Source organism: Sitophilus oryzae, unplaced genomic scaffold, assembly GCF_002938485.1.
Source record: "Sitophilus oryzae breed Bouriz unplaced genomic scaffold, Soryzae_2.0 scaffold_177_pilon_pilon, whole genome shotgun sequence".
Lineage (NCBI taxonomy): Eukaryota > Metazoa > Arthropoda > Insecta > Coleoptera > Curculionidae > Sitophilus > Sitophilus oryzae.
Genome location: NW_022146479.1, coordinates 664,187 through 684,908, shown reverse-complemented (window position 1 = coordinate 684,908; position 20,722 = coordinate 664,187). Strand labels below are relative to the sequence as shown.

General features: G+C 33.3%; 1 protein-coding gene across 9 annotated transcripts in view; it reads left to right on the top strand.

The window, feature by feature from the left end:
- The first annotated feature begins 925 nt into the window (after positions 1–925).
- LOC115882274 (ankyrin repeat and KH domain-containing protein mask) overlaps positions 926–20,722 on the top strand; it is a 105,716-nt gene continuing 85,919 nt past the window's right edge. For 8 of the 9 annotated variants that reach the window (XM_030900232.1, XM_030900224.1, XM_030900228.1 and 5 more), the window contains exon 1: positions 926–1,281. In XM_030900232.1, the coding sequence (XP_030756092.1) occupies positions 1,090–1,281 (192 nt within the window). In that variant the 5' untranslated portion in view covers positions 926–1,089. The remainder of the gene's footprint in view (positions 1,282–20,722) is intronic. The other variant, XM_030900226.1, reaches the window with a different exon arrangement.

Here is a 20,722-nt window from a genome sequence, read left to right as displayed (position 1 = left end):
AAAACGACGTCAGATTACCATTTGAAAGGTTGCTATGACGCCGTTTTTTTTTCAATAGTATAATGCTGTTTTATGAAACGAGCATTATGGTCAGGCAGGTCAATCGTTAACAATTTTTATTGAAAATTTTCAACTGTTTAAAAGGTTAAAATATTCAAAAAGTTTGATTGTAAAATTTTTCATTGTATGGTAATGTGAAGGCTCTGCCGTTTTACGTATTTTCATAAAACGGATTAATAAAATAATATAATAAAAAGGGTTTCATAAAGTCAGTTACCATTTCAAAGGTCGCTATGACGCCATTTTTTTTTCAATCGCGTAATCCTTGTAGGATCGAAAAGAAAACGGCGTCCAGTTGGCTTGGAAATACCTAAACATCAATGGAATATATCCCTATATAATTTATATGACTGCGATCTTTATTTCAAAGCGATTGCTGACGCCGTTTTTTTTTTATCTTATTGTATAATGCTGTATTATGATATTATGAAATAGTATTATTATGGTCAGGCAGGCTATGAATCATTAGCAATTTTTATGGAAAATTATACTTAAAAATTTTCATCCGTTCAAATTGTTCCAAAAGTTTGATTGTAATATAAACGGTCTCTCGAGTTTTTTTAATTATTTATTTTAACAATCTATATTTTTTTTTCTTTTAACCAACTTCCCTGATATAAAAACAAGATAAAAACACATATACAGTCATATTTTTATTGAAAATCTATACAAGGCTACTCTCAGTAATTTAAAAAAAGGCGGTTTTTATTAAAAAACTGTATAACTGGTTGTCTAACGATGATATTAGAGTTGTTAATATTTCTCTAGTGACATCTATGCTAAAAATACTAAACTAGCTGTAAAAAAATTGAAATATGACTGAAAATTTATGCCACATACCTGACAAAGATGTCGCGGCGGCGTGGGAACTAAAATACGGAACTCGTTTTCTGTCGGCCATAGTGAAAAATGGCGACTACGATGAATTTAATGTGAACGAAGTGTACTTTGATTAGTGACGGTGAAGTGATTTCAGGTCGGATTTTACGAGAAAAACGCGAAAGAACAAGATTTGATTGCGATGCAAATATGCAGAATGTACCGCAGGATACAGGCGCCGACGAATCGAAGCTAGAAAAATTGAAGCACGGTGCAGAGAACATTTCGTCGACTCCCCAATCGACAAACTCGACTCCGACAAAGTCTGAAACGGAAACTTATTCGGAAAATCGCAGATTCATGTCGGAAACATCGGAAAGTGAGGAGGATTCAGTCTCTGAGGTAGGCCTATAAATTATATCGTCGTTTTAAGTTCGATTGGTGCGATGTGAGATCGCCCCAGGCCTTGGTTTCAATGAACTTATGGCCGAGAGACATCTTGTGGTGCTGAATTGTGCAGCGATTGCAGCATATTATCTGCGTTTTTTGATTAATTTGCGGTGGATTTTACCCTCGGATCGGGCTTATATAAGACGTGCCCGTGGACAACCACCATTGTCATGCCGAACGATCATTTCGAGAGTTGGGTACCCAGCCAACACGTCACATTGTTTTTTCTTTTGGAATAATCGGTCGAGTCACCCGGCCGCCAGAGACTTGTGTGGCCCGCCGACGTTTATTTTTTTGTTTTTGTGTTCGTCTGTTTTCTCAAATTTTCCATACGATTGAACGAAATTTTCTATCGCCACAGAGTACGATCCGTGTCGTTCAATTCCGTTTTATAAATAAGCAAAACGAGAACCTTCGCGAGCATCCAAATTAATCGTTTTCGCATTACAATTTATACTTGGCTACTTTGTTTAGCAACCACATATCAGCGTAGGCCATTGCCCATTCGTTGCCCGTGTTTTTTTCGCCGTTGTCTCTAGGTGGAAGAAAGGTGCAGATTTTTTCGTAAAAAATAAAGCTCTATTGTTCGTCTTCGTTTTTGTGCAACTTTCACCATTTTGCCGTTGAAAAAAACCCATAAAAATATTTGCGAATACACTTAATACCTTTGTACGGATTTTAGGTCGTGTGTAGGTAAGTCTATCGATTATTTCCTTTTGTTTTTATTTGATGCTCACCTGACCTTCATGTCGATGTAGTCTCGACGAAAAACACTTCTAGCCTGTCATAATGCATTCACCTGGAACGTCTCTTTTGTTTGAATTCTCCGAAATTTTTAGTCCTGACATCTCAGTTGAGGAATTTCGTGCTTCTCGAATTTTTCGATAATTTTAAAAACAATTTATCCTTGTTTGTTATTATTAAACGTTAACAAGCCCGCGGGCTAACGCAAAAGTTAAAATTAGAAAGTTTGTTTGAATTATTTGGGAGCACATTGTTGCAAAATCGCTCGAAAAAATATCTGCAATATTCGATTTTTAATCTTGCTATTTTTACTGGCTGGAGACTGAAATGAGGTTATGTAGGTATGGGTTCTTTAAATTGTTCACAGACTGTGCAAATCAAGGTTGTAGAAAATGTCCGTACCTTTAATAATGGTTTGGAACAATATGCATTTCAAGAATTTTACACTAATACAATAACACCATTGTACTTTTCCTGGATATACCTAGTAGTTTATTGCAATTTTGAAATGCTTGATTTTATCAGAGAGTGAAATACATGTAATTTTTTTGTTGTCTGGTGATTTATACATTTCATCAATAAAAATAAGTCATATGTGTGTATGAACCACATTAATACCTAATTATTTAAATGACTACAGTATTTTTGAGTTTATATGGCTAAAGAATAGGTAAAAATATATCTCAGTTCTATATAAAGTATGTCCAGCGAGAGAAGACAAATGTAACTGTCATAATATTATATTCTCTTTTTGGTGTACTTAAAAAGCTGTACAAAATTTTCTTAAGTATAATAATATGAAAAAATGCATTAAATATGAAATCTGTATGCAAGGTAGGTACCTAAACCAATATCACCCTTTAAATATTTTTACAATTGAGGAATACCTAGTACTAAATAAAAGTTACTAATTATTTGGCAGTTATTTATTTAACTTACAATTAGTAGATACAATTAGAAGTAGGTAGGCATTGTTTATATTTTTGCAATAGGTTATTGACCGTTCAATTTTCTAGAATTAAAAACTGGTTAAAATTTGGGATCAGAAGTCACTAGCTAGAATGATTTTTGTTTTAGTTATTATTTTTGTTATTGGAACTTTCTTTTGGATATTCTCTCAAACTTATAAATTAATAAAAATAATGTTCTTTTATACGCATTGTTATTGTCGATATTCAAAGATTAGTTGAATTGAATTTATCAGAGTTCAATTCAGATTTCAATGAAAAACTTTATTTTGTTCATAGAATATAACATACGATAAAAAAGGCGTTACAGTGGGCTTTGAAATGGAAAACATTGATCACAAATGACCAAATCTCTGGTCTCTGAGTTATGATGTGGCATATAGAAAAAAAATTCTCATACTTGCTACGTTATTCTGTAAACTAGTCAATTTGAGGTATGCATCATTCAAAAAGAATCTTACCTGACCTTTTGTTGAGATTTTCATTGTTATATTTTCCTACTGGTCCTTGTATAGTTTGCAGATAGTTTGGGATAGAAACCACAGAATGTCATGTGGCCCCTAAGGCTAATTTGGATATGCATATTTAGATTTTGCTGTAATTATCTATACCGGGTGTGTCTCAAAAGTGGCTCACCTCTATAGCTTTTTTATTTTTGACTACCACTAACTGAATAACGGAAATGACTACAACTTTTGATTTTCAAATGACATCTTCGGTATTTTTTCACCTTATTCGATAGAAAATAACACTCTGAATTATCATATATGTCAACTTTTGACATTTTCGCATATGGTTTATTTGAAATTGCAACATGCGGTTCATAACGACAATTTGATTCAAAATACCAAAGTTTGTGGTACCAAATTATTCGTAAAAAAATGCTTTTTCAAAATATGTTAATGAGCCACCCTTGTTCCGTTTGAAAAAATTGAGATATGATTAAAAATATGACTTGGGCATCTTTTAACCGGCCAGGACAAGATACGAAAAACATTAGACGATCAAAACTATTTTTCCAAAGCTCCTTGATTAAAAATGAGTGTTTTTAACACAGTCATGGCACTCCAGATTGAAATTTAAAATACGATTTTTTCAGCTAAAATGTCTAAAGTTGACATACGATATGTCATTCTATTCATAGTGTTATTTTCTATTGAATAAAGTAAAAATATACCTAGGGTGTCATTTAAAAAAATCAAAAGTTGTAGTCCTTGCCGGTGAAACAGGAAGTAACCAAAAACAATTGAATACGCCAATCAATCCTAATTTATGTCATATACTAACATACCAAATCTCGTTTTTTATCTGAAAATATAAATCTATAGGGGTGAGCCACTTTTGAGATGCACTCGGTATTGTTAAAATGGAAATATTATGTATTCTTCAGTTAAGTCGAAGTTTACTAAATAAAAACAAACAAATTTATGTTATTTATTATTTACGGATACGCATTTTTTTTTGGTGTAGATTCCAAACATCGTAATTTTGAAGAAGTGCAAAAAATCATTTACGATGCACTTTATAGCTCTCAAGTGACGTCAGGTGTCAGACAGTGTTGCCTGATTTCGCCCTATTTCAGATTTACCTGTAAATAATAAAAATTATATTTTTGAACTTTACTCAGGATATTGTATGCTATTTTTTCAGACAATAAAATAGACACAAACGGAGGTATCTCAGATATACAAACAAGATCTAAACAGAGAAATGCTATGATGTTACTGATTTAAAAAAAAAGTTTCATAAACAAATATCGTATATGATTATTATACAAACTTAGTTCGGTATTATACAATGTTCGTATTTCTTTTTAATGCTTGTACTGTAAACCTTATTAAATTATAAAGGTTTTTTGCCACACTTTATCTATTGATATCGTGCCATTGGATGTTTATATACTTCGAAAAATTCCTTTGGCATATACCAGGTGGTGCATCGTCTTTGGAAACAGGAAATCTCATACAAGTTTTGACCTGTCTAAATATTGGCTCCATTGTTAATTTTACAACTTGGTCGTAAATAGGTTTTTAAAAGGTCTATCTGAGAGGTCGAAAGTAAGAGTGGGATAAAATTTTGTTCAAAGCAAAAGTGGGTTTAAATTTTCTCTAAGATCAAAAATAGCATATACATCACAACTTTGGGCAAAAGTGAATCGAATATTAATCAGCGCAAAAATGGTTCGACAAAATATTCAGGGCAAAAAAGCTATAAAATATTAACCCGTTTTTGCGCTAAGAAAATAATACGTAGATTCGATAGACGATAAGAAAATGGTTCTTTTTACCTCTGCGCGCTGCCGTATTTATGTACTATCGAAGGGACGTTTTTATAATACTATTGAGTATTGAGTGCTGTTTCACATGGAGCGGACGTGCGGACCATCGTGGACCATTGTGTGTATTTTTAAGAATTGACGGAGTACTTTCACCTGTAGATCGCCCATTGGTTGAACAAGTACCATGAGTATTGAATGTATGAATACTTTCACATAGGCGCGGATGATCCGTCGAAGCAAGGGATCGACGGATGGCTGTTGGACGAAATCATACGGGCGGACCATCCGCGCCCATGTCAAAATACTCATACAAGCTCATAGTACCTCTTCAATAAACGGACGGTCCGCGCGGACGCCGGACGGCCCGCTCCATGTGAAACGGTACAACAGGGACGATCAGCGCGGACGGTTTGAGCGAATGCTCCGCTCCGTGTAAAACTGCACTTCATACTAAATTTTATTTCGTGTTTTTGCACCTATTTTAGTGTGTTGTTTATCTTTCTTGTCTATGGTGTTGTTCAGTATGGCAAAGCATCTCTAGCAGAGCTGCAAGCTCACAGAAAACTTAAGTCTTTTTTTGACTTAAATCATTTTAGTGACTTAAGTCATTTGATTTTTAAGTCGATAAATCAAATGACTTAAGTCATTTCATTTATTTCGAAAGATGACTTAAAATACTTAAATCTTTTTTTAACGACTTAAGTTATTTTAAAAAAGATTTAAATCTTTTAAAAGATACAATATGACCGAAAAAAGAACGGCGTCAGCGATGACTATGAAATGAAGTTCGCTGTCATTTTATATATAAAATTATATGGGGAATGTCATTGATGTTTATTTCCAAGCCAACTGGATGCCGTTTTTTTATCATACGGTATATACCTATTGATATAGTAATTATTTATATTTTTTTGCTTCACACTGCTGTACTGCTGTTTATATAATTTTTTGTGTTTCACACACACATTTTTATACCTATAAGATAATGAGTTTGATATTACAAAACACAATATTTTAGTTATAGGAAAATATAAAAGCCTAACGGCTCGGAAATTTTCAAAAGTGAAGAATATAATTATACAAAAATTATTTCCATTGTCTAGATGTGCACTTCCGAATATAACTTGTTTAGTTTATATCTGGTCGGCACCTTTTGACTTCGGCACGCGCTTTGATATCACACACGGACCGCCGCCGCCGATGCCATTTGAAGAAAAATATATTTCATAGAAAAATTAAATTACTCCCTCTTTTTATGCGATTTTTCGAAAAGAAAATGCGGACTGGGACCACATACGTATTTGCATTGATTGTGTCCGCACGTGTAATACGGAAGAATATATTATTTTTATACTTTTTATGGGGCGGAGTCACAACGCCCCCCACCCTTACCTCCCCCCCAGCTACAACGTTGTAAAAATCAATTCATAGAACTGATTTTATGCCCTTAGCAATTTAAATACACTAAAAAGAAAAAAAATTCTTTAAAATTTTTATTATGAACTTTTATAACGTCATTACATAATTTTATATTATATAAAAGCTTGTAGCGAGATTTGAGTGTACAGTTGTACGACAACTTTATCTTGTAATTCCTTTTCTAGTGGTGTATCATAAGACAAACTTTCAAAATGAGACAGGGTAGACACAGGATTTAGATTGTCATATATATTGTATATACTTAAAGTAAAGTTGTCGTACCAGGTTTTTATGAGTGCAACTGTACACTCAAATCTCGCGACAAGACTTAATATAATATTAAAATTATGTACTGACGTTATAAAGTTCATAATAAAAAATTTTAAAAAAAAGTTTTTTTTCTTTTTGTGTATTTAAATAAAAGCTTGTTTTAAAAAGTTCTTTTTCTTAAAATTTATTTTTTACTTTTTAGTTATGCTGGTTTTTCTTAAATAACTTTCTATGGGCATCCTAATAATATGTATATCGATTTTCATTAACAAAGGAGAACTTAAAAAAACGACAGCTGTCAAACTTGACAGTTCAAATGTGAGACAAATAAAACGAAAACCGACTATGGGGTAGGGGGCATCCAATATATCGATTTTTATCAAAATCGGACAACTTTGAAATTTTTTTGGACAGCTGTCAATTCTGACAGCTGAATTTTTCTTCTTTCATTTTAGCCCATGGCCATCCTATATATATATATATATATATATATATATATATATATTATGTCGATTTTTATAAAAATCGGTTCACTTCGAAATTTTGACATGTCATTAAACTGTCATTTTTTCAAGATAGCCGCCCACATATTTTTTTTCATATGTATATACCCACAATATACCTATATTATAATAAATTTTTTTATAATAGAATTTTAAAAAATCAAAAACCTCAAAAATGGCGCCATTTTAACAGCTGTCAAAAATTCTGGTCATGCCTTGTAAAAAAAAATGTATAATTTCATTACAATCAAAGGAAGTGGTTCTAATTTAGCTTACAAGATTTGCCCCGAACAAACATACATACAAAGCAAGTTAAATAAAAGCTTATAAAAGTTGATTTTTACACTACTTGTTGCATATGGTGCAAATGTTATTTTTGTATAGAAAACTAGAGGAACATGAATAAACTGACTGGCAAATACGCAAACAGATTTTTTTATCTAATATTAATTTAACGATTTTTTCTTCGGACAAAAAGGAATATTTTTAATCTTAGAGTAAAAGTGATATCGTGTCATTGGATGTTTATATACTTCGAAAAATTCCTTTGGCATATACCAGGTGGTGCATCGTCTTTGGAAACAGGAAATCTCATACAAGTTTTGACCTGTCTAAATATTGGCTCCATTGTTAATTTTACAACTTGGTCGTAAATAGGTTTTTAAAAGGTCTATCTATGCTGAATTCGCTTGCCAAATTTGAACAATTTTGGACAAACCGATTTTAAGTAATTTAAGAACAACTGCATCTATTTTTAAATTAAAAACTGAGCAGATAACAATGCAAACCAGTAAAATGTCAACCTATGATTTTATCATTGTCAAATGTAATATGTTGTACTGTCTATACACTACATTATAGTACTTACGCTGTAGTACCTATGCAATTATTGTTTGCCCTTGATACATAAAATATTTTGTATTTCCATTTTTTTGGCAATTGTCCAAATACGAGTTACCTCCATCCAGACAGTCAATTAAATATATTATGACAAAAACACAGGGCGATTCTCTCGAAATTTAGGAAGTCTGGCAACCCTGTTAAGTACCTGTATGCAATGCACCTTTTTAGTGGCTTGTCTCTTTGTAAACAAGAACACCCATAAAACTTTTGATATCGTTGAGTTTACTGACCTATCGCCACTAATGTTCTCTCTTTATATCTCCTACTCACTCACTCCGACTTTTAGGTATTTATTTTCGTGTTTTACGAGCTATTTTTATCGGCCAGAAAATTTGGAAGTCAGTCATTTTCGTCAGAAACTATTTTTAGTTCTTTCTGAAAGTCTTGGGGATCGAGTTCGTGCATATTGGTAAGGGAGGAAGCCCTTGGAATGTAAAGGGGTTGGTAAATTGAAAATATTAAAGATGGTCAGTGTGTAGTTTAGTAAGGAAGGGTTAGTTATAAGAGAATAATTTGTAAAGTAACGTTTATAATAGTGTTTGTCATTGATATTAATGTTAGTAACAAAAAATTAGTTTGAAATAAAAGATTATTAGAAATTTTATTTTTGTCTTTTTTAGCTGACCATAACAGATCGATTAAGATCGGCAAAAAAAAGTTTTTTTAATTTCACTCAAAATGAGTTATTTGGGTCATAAATGGCCTAAACACAAAATATTTTCATGGTGTCTGTCCGTCTGTCTGTCTGTCAGTCTGTAACACGATAGCTCAAAAACCGCTAAACCGATTTTAACCAAATTTGGCACCAAAAAACTGTGGCACCCGAGAATCCGGCCATTAGTTTTTGGTGGGGGTGGGGGGTTGGAAAGGGGGTATGGGAGGGGGTTAAAATTTTAAAAGTAACTCCAAAATTACAGTAGCTAGCGAAACGCGGTTTTCAATTTAAGATTATGAATAATATTTGCAACAAAATTTGTAATAACATCAAAATCAGTCAAAGTCGCAGTTATTGAGATAAAAAAAATATCAATTATGGGCGGCTATACGTGCCTTCCGGCTCCAATTTTTTCTTCTGAAATTGAAAACTATAAAAACATTTCTTAAAGTTCGTTTAAATACTTTTAATAAATGAAAAAATAAGTAAATGGTAAATGTTATAAAACTATTAATACCTACTTACATATCTATCGATTAAAATGTTGGACCAATTTTTGAAGTAATTTCGTGTGAATCCATTAGAGCTCACTCTAAACGGTAGAGATTTATGTTGAAATTTATGTACGAGTGACAAAAATCTGCTGTTCGAATACATTTCATTCACAAATTCTAGTGCAGATAGATCCTAGTTCTGATATTAGACAAAATATCTTCATTCCCGAGAATCTATGATCGTTGTCAGAAAATATGCTGTTTTAGGTATATCTTTTTTGAAACATCTGTATGTTGATCAAGATAACTTCTGCCTACTCCAATTTATCTTCTATATAGTTCTTTCCAAATTTCTACCGACATTTTGATCTGCAGTAAGTACTTTACACTTTGCCATTAGATAATATTCGATTTCATTCTCGACTTAATACTATTTTCCTGAACCAATAGTGTATTGTTCTTATTAGGAATAAAAATTATACTTTTCGATGTACTTAAACAGCCGTTAAACGGTAGCCTACTAAAATGCCGTTAATAGATATTGTGACGTCGTTCATGTCGGCGGAAAGTAATGCCTAGCCTTAAGCATTTTGCAATAGCACCTGTGGGTCAGTGGCTGAGGCTATCGCTTCGTAAGCGAATGGTCCGTGGTTCAAATCTCACGCCGACCAACACCTTTTTATATTTTTTTTGCTTATAGTGATCTTATTGCATTGGTTTCACTCTTTTTAGTTGGATTCGTTTAGTTATTTGGCGGGTTGGTTAGCGTGGTTATTTGGAGGGTGTTAATTCATTGGTTAGTTGGTTATTTGGTGGGGTTGGTTGATTTTTACTAATTTATATTTGTTGTTTATATTTTTTATCAGTGTCGAGGTTAGTTGCGTTGGTTAAGTTGGTTATTTGGTGGGGTGGATAGCGTTGGTTAGTCCTTATAAAATTTCTATATTTCATAAAGCCGAAAAGTGCGTCACATCAACGACGTCATACCTAACTAACATGATTTTTGCTTCGAATAGAATATACTTTTTTTCAAACGTTGCAAATAATGTTTTAATCAATCTTCAGGCATTGTCAAAGGTGTGTTTTAGTTGCAGGATATATGCACTGATTTTTAAATTTCCCGCCTCTAAAAAAAGCGGCGTTGCCAGTAGTAGCAAGTTCTCCCCAAATTAAGGAATATTATTTGTAAGAGAACCTGCTGTTTTTATATTTTTTCATGTCAGTAGATTTGAGTCACATACCGTACAGAAGAGGAAGCCATCATCTTATTTCAAGATAATTTTTCTATGCGTAACAGCATGTCTAGATATTGTTTATTGTCTTATTTTACTACCAAGACGTAGTAGTTGTCTAAACCTCTTGTTATTTGTAAATAGATGAATGGAGAATAAACAATGACAGCGCCACTGGTAATTTGAAAGAATACTGTTCCTATTTCGAGCGGACGCTGACACTTACAGCGTATCCTGTTTGGTTTTTATTTTTCCTTTCCTTCTAACACGCTCGGCTTTTTTATTTGACCTAGAAGGACAACAAACCCGGCTAATTACTCTTGTGTTAGTCCGCACATTCTTTCACTCAGTTATAGATACGGTGTCCCATATACTAAGGCACACTAAAGGGATCTCGAAAATCAGAGGAGGTACAAAGATGATTAAATTGGAGAAAAGTTCTGTCTTGCTAAAACCCACAATGACATGTTTCGAAATCTAAAACATTCCGATTATTTTCAAAGATATTTGGGAAAAATCAATTTTTTCGATTTTGTTATTACAATAGAATGACATATCATATGTCAACTTTTGACGTTTTTGTTTAAAAGAAATTGTATTTTATATTTCAATCTAGAGTGCCATGGCTGTGTTAAAAACACTAATTTTTAACCAAGGAGCCTTGAAAAAATAGATTTGATCGTCTAATGTTTTTCGTGTCTGTTCTGGCCGGTTAAAAGATGCCCAAGTCATATTTTTAATCATATCTCAATTTTTTCAAACGGAACAAGGGCGGTTCTTTAGCATATTTGGAAAAATCATTTTTTTCGAATAATTTGGTACAACAGACTTGGTATTTCGAGTCAAATTATTGTCGTTATGAACCGCATGTTACAATTTCAAATAAACCATATGCAAAAATGTCAAAAGTTGACATATTATGCTATATCATTCTATTTAGAGTGTTATTTTTATTGAATACAGTAAATATATACCGAGGGTGCCGTTTAAAAATCAAAAGTTGTAATTTCCGGTGAAACAGGAAGTGACCAAAAACAATTGAATACGTCAATCAATCTTCATTTATGTCATATACTAACATACCAAATTTCGTTTTTTTATCTGAAAAAAATAAAAAAGTTATAGGGGTGAGCCACTTTCGAGACGCACCCGGTATACTGGGAAAGATATGACAATAAAAAATTCATATTCCTATTATCACTTTTTCTGCTCTACAAGCTGATGTTATTAGATTTGACGGTTCATTTCCGAAATTTAATATTATTTCTATTGTCATTTCAATGACCACTTTGATTTTTTTTTCCGATCAAACGGTACATTCTAATGAAGAATATCTAGTGTTCACGATATTATTTTTTCGTTACATCATATTTAAGCAAGTTACTATATTTTAAAAGTGAAACGTTCATATTTCAGTTGACTTATCTTTTTTTGCAATCAAAATGACACCATCAACATTTGTAATTTTGTTTTTGTTATTGTAATTCTTCATTAATAAGTATTTAATTATAGTAAATTTTTGTTTTTGCGATAAACGAATATTTTTGTTGTTTAAAAGGATTTTGAAACCATTTTTTGACTGTTTTTAATATAATTTGAAAATAAATTTATTTTCTTTTGTTTTAAACAAATGGCTGAATATACAGGGTAGTACATTTCAACCACAGAAACACGATTATGAGGTTTTAGTTAAAAAACATCATTTCCTGTAGGGTTCCCAACCGTCCCGGTTTGGCCGGGATTAACCAGGAATCAGAAAGTTTGTCCCGGCGAAAGTTTTGCCTTGGCCGGGACCTGGAAACTAAAAAAATGTGTACTGCACACATAATTTATTTTATTTTCTAATATTTAATGTCTTGTTTCAATTATTTAAAAGCTTAAAAATAATTGTCCCGGAATCGCCGATGCTCAAGTTGGGAACCCTAATTTCCTGTCAGTATGGCAACAACGTAGTAGATTAAATTTACGAGAAAGAAAATCCAGAAAAGATATAGTGGTTATTAAGCTTAAACACAAATTAATTTTTTTGGAAATTTTCAAAGTAAAATAACTCGGTTATTTTGGATTTATTTAAAAAACGGTAAAGAGAAAAAATGTTTCTTTTATCGAGATCTACTAGTCCTAAAAATATTTGCATTTAATTAACTTATCCACCCTGTATAATCTAAATATATTCAGTTCAAAGTGGAATGAACGTAATATATAGGGTAAGTCTTAAATAAGTGCAAATATTTTCAGGGCTGGTACATCTCGATAAAATAAACATATTTTCTTTTTACCATTTTTCAGATAATTCCAAAATAACCTTAATAAAAATATTATTATTTAAAAAATTAAAAAAAAAAATGATTTTTTTTGAAAAAAATTTGGGAGCTACCGGATTTTTTCTGTATTTGCATCCCTTTTAGTGCTGTAACCATAGAGTTAAGCCGTAACTATATGGCAATCTCAGAGATTAAGAAATTATACCGTGGGAAAATTTGGGGTGAACAAACAGTTCTAAAAAGTTTTCGAAAAATATACAGGGAAATTAATAATAATAATAATATACATAATGTATAATAAATGACAACAACTGTCAAATTGATTAGTCTCCTACTTCACTGTTAGGTGGTATAAATATAATTTTGTTACAAATTTCATAGAAGCCTTTTGCAAATTCACATTTGCTTGATTCACTCAGGTGGTATAAATATCATTTTTGTTACAAATTTCATAGAAGCCTCTTGCAAATTCACATTTGCTTGATTCACTCTCTCATCTTTTTAATTTATATCGCTTCGATCCTTTATGGAATATATTTGCACCCAATGTGAAAAAATCAAATAAAACCATACAAGATATCTATTTTGTAGTTTCTTCATATGAATAAACATAATCTAGGATTATTACTAGTATTAATTCATACTCAACTATTACAGAATAATTTATCATCTGTGTCTCTCTGTAAGACATACGAAGTAAATTCTTTAGATTACTTATTGCTAGTCATTAAAGTCAAATCGATTGTTTTGATCCTCCTTTGAAATCTGGCAAAATATCGTTTAATTTACAATTTAAAATTTACCGTTGGCGTAATCGGGCCTCTTAAATGTTTCCGTGAAATTGTTAAAGAATAATACTCGAGTCGTGACGTCAGCAGTTCATTGATTACGTTGTTGCCGGGTGTTTTTCAACTTTGTCCTTTGCTGGGACGGTTACGGTCCAGACATTTCTCTTTTTCGTGTTCTTTTTAGGTCATTAAACTAAATGAAATGCTTAAAAGCTTAATTGTAGGGTGTAACAGTAAGACAAGTAAGGAGTTTTTCATTTATTTTGCTGAAAATTTTACTTAGTTAATCTTTGTTAATCTCTAACGTGTAAGGCAGTGATGTTGCTTAGTGAGAAATCAAATGTTTTAAAAAGAGATAAAAGTTTGGTTGAAACATTTCTTCTATGCGGTATTGCTGGATTTTGCACCAAAATTTCAAACCGCACAAGTCGGCGTTTATGAAAAATGTTGCATCTAGGGTTGGAACTTTATTTTTCACAATTAGTTACTCATTTTACTACAGCTGTTATAGGTTATATTTAGCTTAGATGTATTATCTTCATTTCAGTAGTATACATGAAAGTTTTCAAGATATGTAGTTTATTTTTCTCTACACACATGTCCCTACACACGTAAAAACGAACAACACATGTATGCGGCTCTTTATTTTGTCTCTCTGTCTGTCAACCCGTCTTTTATTATACAGGGTGAGTCTTAAATAAGTGCAAATATTTTCAGGGGTGGTATGTTTTGACCCCAGGAACACGTCTATGAGTTTTTTTCGCAAAAAAAAAACTATCTTGAAAATCGTGCATTTTCTTTTAAATTTCTCTGTATATTTTTCGAAAACTTTTTAGAACTGCCTGTTCACCGCAAATTTTCCCACGGTATAAATTCTTAATCTCTGATATTATACCATAGTTACAGCTTTACTCTATGGTTACGGCACTAAAAGGGATGCAAATACAGAAAAAATCCGGTGGCTCTCAAAATTTTACCAAAAAAATCATTTTTTTAAATTTCAAACTTAAATAACTCGGTTATTTTGGACTTATTTGAAAAACGGTTGAGAGAAAATATGTTTCTTTTATCGAGATCTACCAGCCCTGAAAATATTTGCATTTATTTAACTCACCCTGTATTTATCCCTGTCGATTGCATTAAAATACAGACCACACAGATCCACTGTCCAGGATGGTATAGGGGGTAGGAATGGGATTGCAAAAATTTTAGTGTAAAAAAAGACCATAAGTTGATAGGCAACCTACTGAATAGGTTGGGTCCAAACTTTATCGTTGTTATATACAATTCGTCAAATATAGGATGATATCTGGCAAATTCTTTCGACAATTGCATTAGCACACAGCTATGACAGAACAGTCCCAGAAACAAGTATAATCTAAAGGCCTCCACAAACGCTCAGTTTTTTCGCAAGGGCCCTCTGTGAAATCCTGATTTGTGCAGGCAACCTATATTTGTTCAATTCATAAACAAACTTCTGTCTATTATTAACTTGAAACAAAATGTCGAACTGAAAAATATACAGTTTTTATGTCAATTTATTGAATTATAAGAAAATTTGTCGTATCTATGGTAAATAAAAGTAAGTAGTATGTGGTAGTAGAGTAAAAGGGAAAAAGAAGTCGTGTCTCGAGAAGCCATTTTCACTGTAGAAAAATTGTTCTGAAACTATTAATGTAGTACAGGTCAAATTGTACAAACTGGCCTGCTCAGTCACTCTGTGCTAGTGAAGTGAACGTCTGTGGAGACTCTAACATTTAACTTTGTTACTCTATGTTTCCTGGAAAAAGCATTAAATAAGTCATCAAAATACTTAAAAGTTTGATGAGATAGCATTCGTTTTTCTTTTAGAATATACACCAAATACACTGATATCGGTATTTTCTAGAAAATTACGGTAACCACTGGAATAGAACCGTGACTAAGACAAGGTAGTGTCAATGGCCTAGATATTCGATGACATTTACTTGCAAAAACTTTTCAATTTTATTTCAGATTGTATTAAAAACATTAATTAAGTAAAAAAGAAAAACCATAAGGTAGTCCTATAATCTATATTATGTTTCTTTCATTTAAAGAAAGTTAATCCAAAATATTGATACGTTAAGGCGCGTTTCTCTATGCCGATCAGCCTTTTGACGTTCATGGTGAAGCTGAATGTCTTCAATTTGAAAGGGTCATTCCTTCGAAAAAAATCGACGTTTGGGTCGGCTTCTCTTTGATGCATCGACTTTTGATGGTTACTGTTAGGCTTCGCCGATCAGCATATAATCTCATCTTGATCAGCAACTGTAATAGAGAGCGCTGGCGCTGCCATGAATATGTTGAATAGGAGAGGCGCTAAGACGCATCCATGTCTAACTCCTGTATTTGTTAGGAAGGGATCGCTCAGTGATCCATGATGTGATACTCTAGACTTGTTGTTATGGAGGCTTTTACACACTGTAAGAAATTTATTGAGTACTCCGAATTTTTGCATAATTGCCCAAAGTGCATCTCTGTTTACAGAGTCGAAGGCTTTTGTTAGGTCAGTGAATACAACATAAAGTTTACTTTTTCCTGTAGTTGGTGGATGGAGAATATGGAATCAACGGTACCGCGGTTGGTGCGAAAGCCCGTTTGCGATTCTAGGAGGATTTTTTCCTCCAATAGCCAGTAGTGAAATTCCCCGATAGTTTCCGCAATTATATGCACTTCCTTTATTCTTAAATATATTCACACAAATGTAAATAAAGCAAAACCTCCAAAGCCCTAACTTGTAAATTAACAAATGTGGTGTTGTCATTTTTCCTTTTCCAATTATTTTTCATTATCACTGATAATTACTAAAAATTAGAAATCATAATATACGAAAATCGCTAATAGCTTAATTAGATAATTTAAGAAAATAGAAATTTAAGCAGTATCGAATAAAATTATTAGAGACACTACTTATGGATTTGCCGTTTAAGTATTTTCAATCAATATGGTTAAATTTCACCATGCAATGATATGTATATTGCTAATTAAATATATTTACGATTTCTATTCTCTCGAAAATTATTTGGAACTTAGTTCTTAAATGGCAACAAACTACTGAGTATTTATTTGTTCATATCCTATCTTTAAACCGCTTTGAGGATTCATTAATGTTTTAAATTTCTAAACCTAGAGAATCATTGAATATGAAGACATAAGCTATCCCGCCGTTTATCAACAATTAAAAATGCATTTATTATTAATATCTATATGGATATGAATCAATTCTATTATAAGGTAATAAAAAATATTATTTAATTGACCGAGAATGACTTTCATAAAAAAAATTGAAAGGAAAAAAAATGTGTGTTCCAATAATAGTTATTTCAGACAATCTCTTGGACATTACTTTTTATACGGCAAGTCCTAAATCTTGGTTAAAAGATAATTATGTTGGTACTTTCTAGAATCTAACATGTTATATTAATTTTGAAATGAGGAAATGTAGAATGTTTAGGAGGGGAGTTAATCACCGCGACCTTACAGATCTATTGTGTGGTCACCTTTCTTCATTATCATCGATAATACAGTCTCATGGCTTTAACAAAAGCCAGTATTTGAGACCAGCTCTCCATCTTCGACATCAGCCATACCAAAGTTCTCGTCTCGGTGCACTCAGAGATAAAGTGTTCTGGTGTTTCCCCATTTTTTCCACAGAATTTGCATTCGTTTTTGTTTCTCAGCCTTATTCTACTGAGGTGTTCGTTGGGGAGTGTCCTGTTAGAAACCTCGTGACAATCCGAAGATTGTTCTTACTTAAATCAAGGAAAATCTTTGATTTTTCTCGGTCGTAAGTCGGCCGTCTTTTATGCCAAATATATAAAATAAATGGAAAAAATATAAATAATATAAGATATGCAGACAACACCGTGGTATTAGCAGAATCCGAAGACCAGCTGCAAACCCCTGATGGACAAACTGACAGAAGAAAGTATTAGGATGTGTCTAGAGATTAACACCGCCAAGACAAAACCTATGATTGTCGACAGACATCCGCAAGACAATGAAAATACCGACATAATGGTAAACAGCGTCCATCTCGAAACCACGCAGAGTTATATTTACTTGGGCAGGGAATTAAACAGCCAGCTAGACCACTCCAAAGAAATCAGAAGAAGAATAGAAATAGCTAGGGCTGGTTTCCTCAACATGCGGAAGTTCTTATGCCATCCCAGAATAGCTATACCAACGTAGTGATGGGTTGTTATTTAACTATCTGTTATTTTATAACAATTATTTATAAATAACATAACGCAACCGTTACTACTTCTAAAAAATAACAGATATAAAATAACGACACGTAGAGATCGGCCGCTCGTGAAACGAAAAACGAAGTCGGCGCTCTACATCACCACGAAATTCTATGCTGCTCGAAGCAATTCCAAAAAACAACTAGTATGGATGGAAAACATGTTATTTCGTCAACCATCGATACAGGCGGCGAGACAACGGACAACGGAGTGGGGAAAGCGCTGCGGCGAACGTAGCTGCTTCGGTCGATACCGTCGATAGTCGTATTTACAACAGCTTAAAAATAATAGGATATAAAAGAAGCAGGTTTTTTGAAACAGTTGCGGGCATAACGCCTGGCGGTGGAGATAACAGGAGTGGGAAAGGAGCGCTGCTGCATCGGTCGATTGTCGATGGAGGCTCGCAACGGGTTGGAGAAGCAGTCATTTTAGATATGTTGTTTTTCAACCTGTTACGAGCATAACAGGGCGGCGATCGAGATAATCGGTGTGGGAAAGGAACGCTGCTGCATCGGTCGATTGTCGATGGAGGTTCGAAACAGGTTGGGGAATAACGCATCAGTTGTTTTAGATACATTCTGTTTCAACCTGTTACGAGCATAACGGACGGAGGTCGAGATATTATGGCGCTGTATGGTTCAGTACTTACTTATTAAGTTTCAATATTTAGGTATTTATTTATTCTGAAAAAATTTCAGAATAATATTTTAAGATTTTTTAAAAATGTATACAGGGTGTTTTGAAAAATCTGGTCATTGATTAATCACGATCCTGCTTAAAGCCCTTGACGTAAAAAGCTGATTTTTGGAAAACGGATTGACTTTAGTGTGTAGAGGTTCGATAAGAAGGGATTTTTCGAAACTCGAATTCTATGGGGGTGAAACTACTCTGAAATATTAGAATATTTTTTATTTAAAAACCGGTGAGTTTTTCGGAAAAACTCTTAAAACACGTATATTTTATTATGTTGTTTTACATATTTTAAGATTTTTTAAAAATATATACAGGGTGTTTCATAAAATATGACCATTGAGTAATCACTATTCTGCTTAAACTGCTGGACGTTTAAAGCTGATTTTTTGCAAACGGACTGACTGTGGGGTTGAGGTTCGATAAGGAGGGGTTTCTCGAATCTCAAATTCCAACAGGGTGAAAACGCCCCTCAAATATTACAATATTTGTTATTTAAAAAACGGTTAGTCTTTCGGGAAAACGCCTGGACACGCATAATTTATTTTGTTTTTTTTACATATTTTGAAATTTTTTAAAAAATCATACAGGGTGTTCCAAAAAGTTAAGTAATTGATTAACCACGATTCTGCTTAAACTGCTCGACGTTAGAAAGCTTATTTTTTGGCAAATGTGAGAAAATTTTATCCAGTTTGTATGTCAATGGAAATTCTTGTTTTGCTTTATCATCACCATTAGAAATTATTAATTTTGACGCGAACGAAGTCGCGGGTACACACTAGTTTAAGTGTAAAATTAATTCGAACTCTAGTGTGTAGTTGGTTTACTTATGAAGAATATACTACACATTTTCTTATATTGCTATTTTTTGACCGCAAATGGTAAAATCATAACTAAGAGCTTCTCGCCCATCGAGTGAGATGCACCCTGTACACTGCTACGCAATTCAGGATCTATGCGGATCGAGGGGCAGGGCGTAGGTAGATCGCAATGTGTAGGTATAGACGAGTGGCGGAATTTTGGCTTTTTATATCGCAATTTGTAAACAGCGCTTATTTGTAAATAACCACCGTTTTTAGAGAGGTATTTTAGATAACAATCGATATTTAGAAATGTTTTGACACCCTGGAAATACTACCACCGAGCCCGTCATTGTTGCAACTTGCAACTGCGTTAATACGCCTGGCGGTGAGCGTCTCATACTCTTTCAGATATTTAGCAGTAAAATAAAGAAACATGTTATTTTTAAGCTGTTATTTTAAGCTGTTTTTATAAATAACTATAACAGTTTCAACTGTTATCTAAAAATAACAGTTTTGCCCATCACTATACCAACGAGGCTAAGAATATTAAAATGTTATATATGGCCCTTACTTCAATATGGAAACATGGACACTAAAACAAGAAGACATCAAACGCCTTAATGCTTTTGAAATGTTGGACCTCCAAAACAAATTGTGAAGTTTTAGACAGAATGAAAACTCGTCCACACCTAACAGGCACAATTAAAATCAAAAATACTTCCTACCTTGGACATATAATGCGGCACTCAGAATATGAAGGAATACAGCTCATAATAGAAGGAAAAATCGATGGAAAACGTAGCATAGGGAGGAAAAAGAAATCATGGCTACGTAACATAAGAGATTGGACCCACACCGACGGAAACACTCTTATTCACCAAGCTCTGGACAGAGAGTCATACGCCATATTAATCGCCAACCTCAATAGAGAAGGCACCTAGGAGGAGGAGACCGTTGGGGGATTCCCATTCCAGGTTACGGATGTAGTCTTTCAGGTTCTTGAGTTCAGCTTTAAATCGGTTTCCGCTTGGAACATTGCAATAACAAAAGCAGAACGGTTCTGGTCCAGTTAGTGGAGTGTTATTTCCTTTTAGTAGTAGCTCCAGAGCAGAGG